Here is a 12,700-nt window from a genome sequence, read left to right as displayed (position 1 = left end):
ACCAACTTCTTCACTTCATCCCTCTTGAATAAGAACAGAGTTAATTATTTTTTGCTCAGTCCCCTTTGAAAAGCTTCAGTGCTTCTATGGATTGGAGGCAAAATTCAAAGTTCATGAGAGACTTGGCTCTGAAGTCAGAGAAATGACTTTTCCTCTTGCCATGAAAATCCACCACTATTTGGCCAAGTTACAAGCCACAGAAAATTATTTGGATATGCTCCCATAGAGCATGTTGGAGGCTTTCTGCTAAAATCTCTGAACATTTCATCTGCACTGAAGATGCTACTGGGTCCCACAGACCTTCCTGAATTCTGACTGACCCCCTACAACTAACCCAGTCTGGCTGCTCGCCCAGCTGCCATCTGCTCCCCAGTCCAGCTAGGCTGCCGGGGGTTGTAGGCTGCTGCCATGGGGCTCTGGCCAGTTTTCCTGTTAGGCTCCTAGGCTCTCTGGTCCAGGAGCATCCCTGGTCTGGCACCAGAGAGTGCTGCTTTTCAGAGATGCAACCTGTACTATGTTTCAGAATCAATGTGCTTACTCTGTGTTACATTCAACTGTTTGTAGCAATTAGACTCTCCAGAGCCAGGAATGGAATTGAGTTCTGAGTCCCAACATGCCACTGCTGTATAGCAACTAGTGCGTAAGATGCTGGCCATGTGAGTTCTTCTGTCACAGCTGCTCTACAGACAATAAATGTGCCACTTGTATCGGTTGATCTTTTAGTTCAAGTTGTAGAGATCTGTGGGGTGGGTCTGGAAATCCTGGATTTAAACCTTGTTGATAACACGTGGTGGGGTAGAAGAGTATGTATCTTCACAACAAAACAATTTTTCTATAGAGCCCTGTCTCATTTTGCATGCCAGATTGATAGCAAATAAGACAGAAGAAGATACTCTCTTGTAGTTAAGGCACTGGGTGGGAATTTGTGAGACCTGACTTTATTCATGATTTTGCTATAGACCCCTTGTATGGTGCTGTCAAATGCCCCGTGTGTTCCACAGTTTCTAGGCAATTCATTCTGCATTGCAAAACTATGCTCCAGAATTCAAGTCGTAAAAGTATTTGTAGCGCCAATTGGTGTAAAGTGAACAGCAAAAATACTGAGTGTTGACGCCTGCAAAAGTATGTGAATGGTATGAGCTGCTGTAGTTATCTGTTGTGGTTCCTTAGACTCTGGTTTCATGACCGGAATTTCTTCTGAGGTACTATAGAATTCAGCACTTCTGCTGCAATTTATTTTGCTGCAGCAAGTTCTCATATGACTTCTCTTGCTTTCCTGGCAGGACCTGTTTCCAGCTGCCTCTTACGATCCAGTTTTCCCAAGAGAGTATTAGCTGGATTATGTGCCAGTGTTCCATGGAACTAGGCAACAGCAGGGGATTGGGATTGAGCAAGAATTGAGCTCTTAGATGGGGAGTAGATAGGGAAGTAAGTAAGCTGTCTGGAGAATAGCACAGCAACTGTGGCCCAGGGAAATGAGCTGTTACAGCCAGCCACAAACTGCTCCCTTCTGCCGTCCCCATGTACCAAAGGAGGTTCTGAGTTGGGCCACCTGTACAATAGTGCAGGAGCTGCAGCAATTGGAGAAGGGTTAGCAGAAGAGCAAAATGAAATAAATGACCTTGAAAATTACTGAATTTTATATCATTGCTCATTTTTGAAAATACTCATAAGGAAAGGCTGCGTGTGTGTTTACATGTGCATTAAGATGACCACTTTGTTGTTTGGAAAATAAGGGAAAAGCATATGACAAATAAGAGACAGTGTTTTATTTTAAGTGATATATTAGGGAAATATCACTTTCCTTAGTCTAGCCTCTTTCTCTCGTTTGTACGCTTCTGCTGGCTTATTATACATCATGCAATTATCATAAGTTTGAATTAATATTTAAAATAGTATTTATAAGCAGAGCTGTCCTGTTGAAAGGATGGTTTGGGGTGGCTGCACTAGGCCCTGTGCTTTTGGGGGGGGGGGAGGGGCTGAATGGCAGCTGCCTTATGTCCACTGGGTGGCACAAGGGGTTGATATTCCCCTCCCCGTTCCCCCCTGCCCGAGTGCAGTAGACTTGGGGAGGTTGGTGCTGCAGAGCAGACTGCTGGGTCACTTGGATTCCTGCTAGTGCAGTAAGGGGACTGACCCCTGCTGCTGCCTCATGTCAGGCTCTCTGGTAATACCCTTGCTTGCATTGTTCAGGGGGAAGGTCTTTGGGCAAGGGGGCAGAGCAGAGGCAGGACATGGAGAAACAGATGGAGCAGGCATGTGGCAGGGCCTGTGGTGGAGGGATTGTCCTGGGCCACTGGAGGGGTTGTCCCGGGCCTAGTTTACAAGTTTTAATAAATTTCAGGACATCTTAAAATAAGGGGGGGAGGCAATGAAGAGCATCTTATATGATTTGGATAAATGAACATTTACAGTACAGTAAAGTTTAGGACAGCGATGGGCATCCAGGAAAAAGGCAGTGGGCTGCATGAGTAGTTCTCCACCTCAATGGGGTGCAGCAACCTGAAGCCCACTGGTGTTCCACTTACAGTCCCATGACCATCCCTGTTTTCCCCCCTTCCCCATGTGCTTCTTGTGCACTGAAACCCTGCATTTCTTACTCCTCCCACTCCCTCCCAGCACTTCTGGAGTGTGCAAATTGCCTGATTCATGCTCAGTCCCCACTTCCCAGAGCTGGAATGCTGTGAATCAGCTGTTCCCAGCTGTTCAAGGGGAGGAGTAGGAAGTGCAGGACTCCGGTGTCCTGGTGCAGGAAAGGGACATGGGCAAGGGGGATAGATGGGAGCGGAAGTGGGCCTCAGGTTGCCCAGCACTGATTCAGGGTTTGCTGCTGTGGAATGTTGTCCCATAGGGTATGCACAACCTGATCAGAAGATATACATATACCAATGATGAGTTAAGGTTGTATGTCATCCTTTATCCTGGCACATGCTAACTTTTTGAGTCCTTTAATATATTTTTAACTTTAAGTGTAATATTGATGGTGGTAATAGTTGTCTGTGCTTGTTTGATAGCTCTCTAAAACAGTGGTTCTCTAACTTTATGGCCTGTGGCCCACTTGACTCAATGCAAATCTTTCCATGGACCACCAGTTGCTAATAGAAACTTATTGTTAATTACATAATTATGCCTGAGCCCTTTTGCTAGTGCTGCAGATAGGGAGAACATTTTAATGTAACCAGTAAGAAAGGAAATATTGATTTCAATGATTAAACAGATTAAGCTTTTTAACTCTCTCATGTTATTTTATCCAACTTCATTTTAAATAAAGTAAAATATTAATTTATGTCCAACACAAAAGGTTCCCATGTTCTCTTTATTTATGGTGGGGTGGGAAACTTTTTTGGGTCAGGGCCACTGACGCACAAAAAAATCAATTGGGAACCACACAAGTGAGATGAAGGGGGAGGAACCCCAAACGCCAAAAAAATCCCCAACTCTCACTGATGTGGCCCCCAATTGAAACACTTCATTCCTCTGGTGCTCCATCTTCACCAGGGGAGGGTTGAAGTTCAGGATTTCCCATAGGCCAGATTTACTCTTCTAGGATTCCAAGCTTAGTGGATCTTATGGATCCCCAGGCTCAGGTTGGGTCAAAATGGGGGGGTTCACTGTGCGGAACAGGGCTGCCAGCAAGAGGAATAGGGGTGCTGGATCTGGGTGGGAGTTGGGGTTCCGCTTATCGGATAATGGAGTCGACTAGTTGATTTCTCCCCCCCTTAATACTAGAGACAGTAATGGAGGGGAGGGCACTGGGTACTTCAAAGCGGCAGCACCGCAAGGAGCTGACCCCAGGCTCCATGCAGTGCTACCCCTTTAAGGGGCAGCACCTCACAGCTGAGCCTGGGATCAGCTGTGCAGCGTTGCCCCCTTTGAAATGTCGCCACAGCATTTCAAAGTGGCAGTGCCGTGTGGAGACCAGGGTCAATGGGGTGACTCTGAGTCCCCCTGCTAACCCCTGGCTCCATGAGGGCGCTTCTGCTTTGAAATGTACAAGAGCCCCCACTGGGGACTCTTGTGTATATTAGAAAGCTGGCATGCCCTCTGGCCGGGCTGCACACAGAGTTCCGCATTCCTCCTTTGAAATGTACAAGTGCCTATAGACTAGTTGAGTAGTCGAAGGAAATGCCATTAACTACCTGACTAGTAAATTAACCGATATTTAACATCCTTAGTTCAGGAGGGGATGAGGTCTGGGTGGGAGGTATGGTGCAGGATCAGGCTGGGAGTAGGGTGTCTTCCCCAGAGAGAGGGGAAAGTGCAGTATGTGCCTAGGAGGGAGGGTGCAGAAGCACGCTGGGGGTGCAGGGTCTTGGCAGAAAGGGTGCATGAGGGAACTGGGGGAGTGTGAATTTGTGTGTGAGGGGGTGGGAGGAACTTGCTTGCCTTTGCAAACTGTGCTGCTCCCAGGCACAACCTCTTGTTGCTCCCATTGGCTGGATTCTGGCCAGTGGGAGCAGTTGGGAAAGCCTCCAGGCAGTGTGCCTACATGCTGCTGTTCCCCCAGCTGGGGATGGAGGAGAGCTTCTTCCCTTTGAGCTGGATTGTGCCATGCAAGTCTCAGGGCTTTCTCTCTCCACCCCCGGGAAACTGATGATGGCGCTCCTTCCTCCCCACTGCAGGAGGGAAGAAAGGGGTCTGAGCTTGAGCTGTGTACCACCTGAAAGGTGACTCTGCAGACTGCAGTTTGAGAGCCACTCTTCTAGAAGCTACCTAGCTAATTCAGTAGGGGGGCACAGATCATTGAATTGAACAGGTTACGATTTTATTAATCTAAGATGATTCTTTAAAAATATGATGCACATACTGGTTAAGATAGCTTCTAAGCTCCATTATATGGGGAGCAGTTAAGAACAAACCCAGAGACTACTGATTTCTGAAAAGACTATTTCTTAAATATCCCCTATAATAATCTGAAGCTTCTCACAATGTCAGTTGAGATTTATGGATATTACAGATTAGATGTGGCAAACACAAATAATTACACCAATTAATGGCTGTCTGTAAACTTGCAGCTGACATGGCTCAAATATACGTGCTAGAAAAGTAGCAACAGTTTTTTTTGGGAGAAGTTCTTGACATTCTTATGCCTTATAGGCCTGATTCAAGCTCTCTGAAGCTAATGGCAGTCTTTCATTTTATTTCAGTGTGTTTGTAACATGATTTGTGCCACTTGAGTTTATTATTTCTTGCTTCTTTTGCAAAGATAGCATAATTAAGCTGCTAGACTGAAACATAGGTAGCATAATCCAGTGTTTCTCAACCTTTTTTTATAAAGTACTCCTTAACCCCCCCCCCCAAAAAAAAAATACCACCAGTGCCTACAGTCTTCAGACACATTTTTCTACCGTTGCAACACATTTGTTTAAACAACTTAATTGTAGCCAGGTGGATGATGAAATTTTTGGGTGTAAAAAGTACAAAAATAATAAAACACTGTAAAACTTAAAATTCAGTTTTCTCCAAATTTCAGTCATGTTGACGTACCCCTAAGGGTACTCGTACCACTGGCTGAGAAACACTGGCATAGGCCACATTAATCATTGAAGATTCACATGGTTTTAAGTTTTTTTTAAATATAACCTGTAACAGATATTTAAGTATTAATTTCTATACTGCATACAACTTCATAAATATTTTAGCGTATTCATTTTTACTTGGCATTCTTCAAGTTGTGACAGATGAAATAAATAAATAGTCCTTGAAAAGACAATACAAATAAATAACTGATTTTTTGACATGGCTATTAGGAAAAAATGTATTCTGGTATTTGATTAGTAGCACAAGAAAGGGGCGGTTGGACTCTCTAGTAGTAGTGAAAGAGGAAGCTTATCTGAAATGTCACTGGGTTCAGTTCAAGAGCTAGTCATTTCCTGACAGATGAAACCATTTCTCAGAAAACACGTTCTTAAAGGGAAAACAAATACTGGGGCAATAATTCTTACAAGAATGTCCTTTAGATTGTTATCTGTCCTGTTGAAGTAAATGGATTGTTCCTCTATACCGTGATTTTTATTTTTGTATGTCAGACTTACTGTTAGCACCTTCACAGTTCTTGATTATTAGGGCAGGAAGATTTCACACTAAAATAGGCATATTGCACTTCACTTGTGCATTAATATTAGAAATTGAGCCAGCGACGGATACTGTGGCTGTAGATTTTAACAGTAAGTACAAGTTCTGTTTTTTGGATTTCATACTTATAGTTTATCATAATAAACACTATAGGAATAAACGAAAAAACAATCAGTCATAAAAATAAAACATAGTGGCTTGTATAAATTTTTATTCCAAAGTAGTGGCCTGATTTTTCAGAAATATCAACATCCGCAAATACAGTCTAATCAACTGAGCTGCAAGTGCTTGACATACTTCGAAAATCATGAAGTAAAAGCATCACGTTATATAATCAGAATCCTATGCATGGTTATACTTGAACTATGGGCTAGATCTTGATTTATACAACATATTGGCACTAATAGTTACAGTGAGTAGTACTGTAGTGCAAAGGGGGAAAATCAGTTGTCCTTCCCTGTATTTCATGCAGTTAATGCAACTTGTTTGTTAGCACTGTATTTAACAATATATTGAAGTTGGATGTAGGGATGTAAAGTCCAGTTGAACTGTGTAGGTGGGGCCGGGCCGACACAGACAGGGGCTGCTCCAGCTGGCCAGACAGAGCAGACTCTGCCTGTGGTGGCCCTTGTGGGGCTAGAGCACCTCCTGCCTGCAACAAATGGGGAGCTGATCCAGGTCCTACTATAAGCCTCAGCATTATGGGTGAGGATTACTGGTTAACCATTCACATCCCTAGTTGGATGGTTTTGCTAGGAGTGATCAGGTTTAGACTTTGCTGTGTGAAAGAGGAGGACTTGCTGTTGGTGCCTCAGGTTAGGCCACTGGGATGGTTCAGTGCTCTTGCATGCATATATTCTTTTGAACTTAGTTTCTTTAATCCTGTAAGTTGTATTTCATCCTCCTTGCTGTTAATAGTGCCACGTTTAGGAAATGGCAGTCTTCCTCGCTCAGCTTTATCAAAGGTCACTTAAAGTTTCACTGTACTTTCACTTCTGTAAACTTAACTTGTTTTCAAATAAACCTATCTTTTATTAACCAGCAGCATCAGACAGGTACCAAAAGTCCTCCACCTGGCTGTTCAATACATGTGAAAAATTTGATGTATATGGGCGTCGACAAAGAGGTGAAACACAAAATTCTGAACCTGACAAAAGCAGTGGTGTGCCCTGAACTCCATTATGCTAGGATTTCACCCAAAGTGAGTAACTGAAGAGTTTGCTCATTTCAGATGTCCTCCCTCTGGGTATAAAAGCCATCTTAGTAGGGGAGCCCGCATCAGAATCATTTATCAAATTTTTCACTTCAGAGTCAGATGCACACTCTGAAGTAGAAAATTGGTGTGTTAGAAATTTTAGAAATCCTTCATCATAGCTCTTGCTGCTGGCATGGCTAAGGATAGGTTAGTGGAATTATTTAAACTAAATTGAATCTTAAAGTCTGTTACTTATACAATACTTGGAACTGTTTATATGAGCAATAAAAAAAATTTACAAACAGAAATATTGTTTACCATTAATTGAGAAAATGGCTTGTTTGATTTCTGTACAGCAAGCCAAAACGCAAATGAGATTTCTGTGTCCCAGTGTTTTCCCAGAGCCTTCTTTTTGGTGGAAAGGTGTCCTTGTAGTTTGTTCCTGTTTTATGGATTACAGGATATTCAAAGAATAGCAGTTAAAGTTTGGTATAATTTCTCACTGCCCCTACCCTCTCTGTAGAACATGAAGAGAATTTTAAATTGTTCCTTGTTTCACTTGTAGGGTGTTAAAAAGTATGGGTTGAATATCTTGTGTGCAGATGTTACTGTGTGAAACCTCTTTGGGGTCTTTTATCTCCTATGTGGAAATGATACAGCAGTTGCAGAGTGATTAAACTGTTAACAGTGCTTGCTGACATCATCTTTCCGAGAACACTAGTGTCTGTATGTGTGATTTACTATAACAAGATCTTAAGTTTTTCCTGTTGGGAAAATGACATGTAATATTTACAAAGATCTTGGTTTCAGTCCAGCAGAAATATTTCAGATAATAGGTTTTTCTTTTTGTACAGTTTTTTTTTTAACATTTTCTTTTCCAGACAGAATAATGTAAGGAGATACTTTATAGGGATGTCAATGTGCAGTCAACTACGTGATTAACCATAAGCTTGGGCTTATTGGTTAATCCTGTTGACTGCATGTGCGCGCACACCCCTTGCTGCCTCTATCAGAGGTAGCAAGGGGAGGGGAGTCAGTGCCTGTGCCTTGAGCACAGGATCCCGTGGAGCCACCTATTTCCCCCTCTTCCTATCTCCCGCTGCTGCCTCTCTGTCAGAGGCAGCAATGCAGGGGGGCAAGAGGGAGCCGATACATGTGGGGAGCTGTGTGCCCACCTTTTCTGTCTCCTACAGAGGTAGCAGGGGAGAAGGAGCAGGCAGGAGCTGGTGCTGGGGAAGCTGGCTGCCCACAAGCATTGGCTCTGCCTGTCCCCCTCCCCCACCCTGCTGCCTCTAATAGAGGCAGCAGGGCAGGGGAGGCTGCTCTGTGGATGCTTGTGCAGCCTCAGTCCGAGGAGAGCTCTGGCTCCCCATGGGTAGGGGTTGCTGTCTTCCTACTCTGCTTCCTCTGTATCAGCAGAGCATGGGGCGGCAGGTGCTCCCAGAGAGGGAGGCTGGGAGTCCACTGGCTGCCAGCCTTGCCTCCAGGGACTATCAATTAGTCATGAACTGCTAAAATTTGATGCAGTTACACAATTATTCAGTTACATAGTACCTAACATCCCTAATACCATGCATTTATTTAAAAATATAATTTACACATTTGTTAGCCTCCGATCTATTTATATATTCTAGAAATGTCTGAGAGTCAGTTTGTTCAAGAACTGCTCCGTAATGGTAAGTGCTAGAATCAGCACGTTTGGTATGCAGCTTCCTCTTATCCTAACTAAAAGTAAGGTCAGGATTTGGTTGTGCCAAGAAAATGGGAAGTGCCAGAAATGGGAATGTTTTCTGTAACATGGAAAGGGAGGTGGCAGAGGAAGGACATAAAAGGAAGGAGCGCACAGAGCAGGGACTCAATACTGAGGGCAGCCACACCACCAAGAGTGGTCAGCTAAGCTGGGGCTCTGCCATCTTGCTTGCCACTACATCAGGTAAGTAGTCTCCATCTGCCCCAAACTCTTCACCTCTCTCTCTGGTCTTTGGCCACGGTGCTAGGGGTGGGAGGGAAGCCCCGATGGGACCCACTGCCCTGAGCCCCTACTCACCCCTCACTCTTACACCCCTTACACCTCTTGCTCTGCTCTCCTCCCTAGGGATATAAAGGATTAGTTGACTATCTGATAAGCAAATATCAGATAGTGGAGGCAAGGGGAGAGAAAAGGGGAGGGAGGATACTTAAGTGGCAGCGCCACACGGAGCCCGGGATCAGCTGCTCCATGCGGTGCTGCCGTTTGAATACCACGAAGAGCCTGACAGCAGGCTCTTCCCAGCATTTCAAAGTGACAGCTCTGTGGGGAGCCCGGGATCAGCTGGGGACTCCGCAGCTGACCCTGGGCTCCATAAGGTGTGACAACTTTGAACTGTACAAGAGTTCCCAGCCATTTCAAAGGCGGAAGTGCTTGACTAGCAAATTAATTGCTACTTAACATCCCTACTCCTCCCCCACATTGCTGAGGGCCTGCCTTGACTCCTGCACTCCTCCCCCCTGCACCAGCTCCATGCAGTGAAGGACCTGATCAACTCTGGATAAGTCTTCTAGTTATACATATTCTTCTTAGCATATGGATGTATACAGTGCTTTTTTTGTGACAGTACTGCCCGGTACACGGTACTGGCACCTCCAGTCAGAGCTCAACAACTTTTCCCCTGGAGTACCAGCACCTCTTCTCCACCCCCTCCCCCTCCCCATTAAAAAAAAAAAAAAGAAGCACTGGATGTATACAATTAAAAAAAAATCCTACCTATGGCTCCAGGTCCTTTGCCACATACTAGGAATACTGGTTTAACTATGTTTGCATTAGTAACTCCCAGAGCCAAGAAAAGAGAAACCAAAATTATCCCAACTCTGTGTACTTCTGTCCCCAATGGCCTGCAATGTGCTCTCAAAGGTCAATGAATGTGTGCTGTTGCATTGAGGATGAGTAGAGAGAAGCCCAATGCTTGAGGGGCCATTTATAAAAACTGTACTATTGGGTCAGGTTTCCCTGTGGCATAATTTTTGTAACTTTCATATTCTGTAGATAGATTTTTCTTTTTATGAATCAATATTGACTTGTATATTTTGGAAATACAACAATTTTTCCAAGTTATGATTTCAGTTAAGCTTCCCTTTTCCAAGTATTATACTTTGTCTTGAAAAACTGGGTTTTGCTTGAAAATTGTATGTTAACTTTGAAGGCAAAAAAGAATATTTCTAAATTGGAGGAGAAGGGGGGAAATTATTTTTCTTGTTAAAGTTTACTTAGAAAATCACTGATTTGAAATATTTTACTTCAGTTTTATTTTTTGCTTCCCTCTAGCTCAAAAGTGGCTTACTGTGCTTTAATATTTTCTGTGTGGTTAAATCTCTTTGAAACTTGTGTATTAGCTGTCTTTATCTTTGATAAATAGATTATATTTAACCAAACTATTAAGGATTTTGTTTTGTGGTTTTGGACCCAAACTTTCTCTTGTTGCTTTGAATGAAAGTTTTTCTAGTGAGTGGGTTGCCTAGTTGAATGTTAGGGGTTTAATTTTTCACTGCTTTGCACCTAGTCATTTACCAAAAAATTTATTTATTTTGCATTGTATTTGTTAACAGATCATGAGCTTAAATGTGTGGTGATCCATTTCTGTATATTTCTTTAAAAATATCTTTTAAAGATGTGGATAGTATAATACTTATCCTTATTTGTTCATTTCCTTTTAAATGCTTCGGTTTGCGATAATTAAAGTTACCAAATGCCAGTGTAACTGTTTTTGGAAAGGGTTCTTGTACTTTCAGGAATACAAATTAGGGGAACCTCACTTCATGAGAATGTAGCATAGATGCATTAATACAGTGTTCCATCTGTGCTTAGGTCAAAGTACAATTCATTAACATTATCCATTGAGAGAGCCTATTTCAATGATATATGATTGTAATGAGACTTTATAATAAAGTGTGTATGCAAGGGGGCAAAGATGTGCAGACCTTGACTGTGAATTTCTTGATCCTTGATTAAAATTTAAGCATTGTTACTGCATTAAAAATCCTTGTTTACATATTGTATTTTAAATTGCCTTCAAGATGTTGAAGATTGACTTAAGTTGGGAACTGTATGCAACAGTATAGTTGTATATAGGCCAGTGATTTTCTTTTGAGTTTGTCATGTGCTGAAGACTTAGGAAACAAATTAGCGCAAGGATGTAATCTGAGTAGCACTGCAATTCACTACCACTAAACACTTTAGTGTAAAAATCTATTAATGCAGCATTAAGGATATATACTCCAGGTTGCAATTTTAATGTTTCCTCTGTTGCATATAGTTTGTTTCATGTTTTGCTAATCCTGACAAGATTTGCAATTTCATAATTATCATTAAAGTCACCTTGGAGTTTTGGTTGTATACTGAGAGGATTAGGTCAACAAATAATAAATTCCTACCTCTGTTACTGGTCTGCTTGGTGATCTTTAATTAAGTCTCCATTTTATTTGCTTTATATATATTTAGTTAGTTTCCCCATCTGTTAATATGCTACATTCTTATATTTGCATTACATCTGTGGTAATCTGTTAGGAATCAAAAAACGCTGAGTGATTACAATTCTGAGAGTCTGCTCACTTTAAGTGACTTCAAATTGACAGAGCTTTGCATGGCCATAGAGGCTACACATCTGGCATCAGTGTTGGGGCCTAATATATGTACATTCAAAATAGAGCTTCCACATCTAATTCTGGATTACCAAACATTCGCTTCTGGCTTTGACTCCTTGTTTCTGAAAGAACTACTGAATGGTTATCTAAAATTCTGATTATATAGAGAATATGGATGTTTCCAAACATCTTTGGAAAATCAGAGTTTTCATGTGTTTAAAACTTATGGAATAGTTGATGAAATGATGTGGTATAAATATCACATTAGTTATTCATAACTATTAGGAATGTAAAATCCTGTTTTAAAATGTTAACCAGTTAAAGATGTACTTTAACTGGCTTGCCACACCACGTCTCTAACTAAGTCATGAGTTTTGCACTTAGACCAAGTGAGTGCCACTTAAACCTTGATATCACATCATGACACACAGTCTGGAAATACGTGAAATGAATTTGTCACATGAGTTTAGCTTCCTTGTATGTTTTGTCATGTCTTAATTGTAACTTTTTCTATTGTTAGATGACCATAGTCGTGTAAAATTGCAGAACACAGAGAATGACTATATCAATGCCAGTTTAGTAGTCATAGAAGAAGCCAAAAGAAGCTATATTTTAACACAGGTAAGTAGTACCAGATAACAAATTGTTATACAGTTGTTATACACATTCTGTCATGGCATGGCCTTACTTTCTGGAGATGGAATGAAGCCATCCTCACTGTTCTCCTCAGTTAGTAAATGAAATACATAATCAGATAAAAAAAACTAGCTACAAGGATCTAGTTTTGATAAGATACTTTCAGGTAAGCATATT

The 12,700-nt window shown here is 42.1% G+C and overlaps 1 protein-coding gene across 5 annotated transcripts in view; it reads left to right on the top strand.

The window, feature by feature from the left end:
- PTPN2 (protein tyrosine phosphatase non-receptor type 2) overlaps positions 1-12,700 on the top strand; it is a 72,828-nt gene that overhangs the window by 16,871 nt on the left and 43,257 nt on the right. For 4 of the 5 annotated variants that reach the window (XM_006117499.5, XM_075921006.2, XM_006117500.5 and 1 more), the window contains one exon: positions 12,408-12,508. In XM_006117499.5, coding sequence (XP_006117561.3) covers positions 12,408-12,508 — 101 coding nt within the window. Of the gene's footprint in view, positions 1-5,769; positions 6,168-12,407; positions 12,509-12,700 lie in introns of those variants that run through there. The other variant, XM_075921004.2, reaches the window with a different exon arrangement.

Source organism: Pelodiscus sinensis, chromosome 2 (assembly GCF_052426305.1).
Source record: "Pelodiscus sinensis isolate ZL-2025 chromosome 2, ASM5242630v1, whole genome shotgun sequence".
Classification (NCBI taxonomy): Eukaryota; Metazoa; Chordata; order Testudines; family Trionychidae; genus Pelodiscus; species Pelodiscus sinensis.
This window is presented reverse-complemented; position numbering and strand designations above follow the sequence as displayed.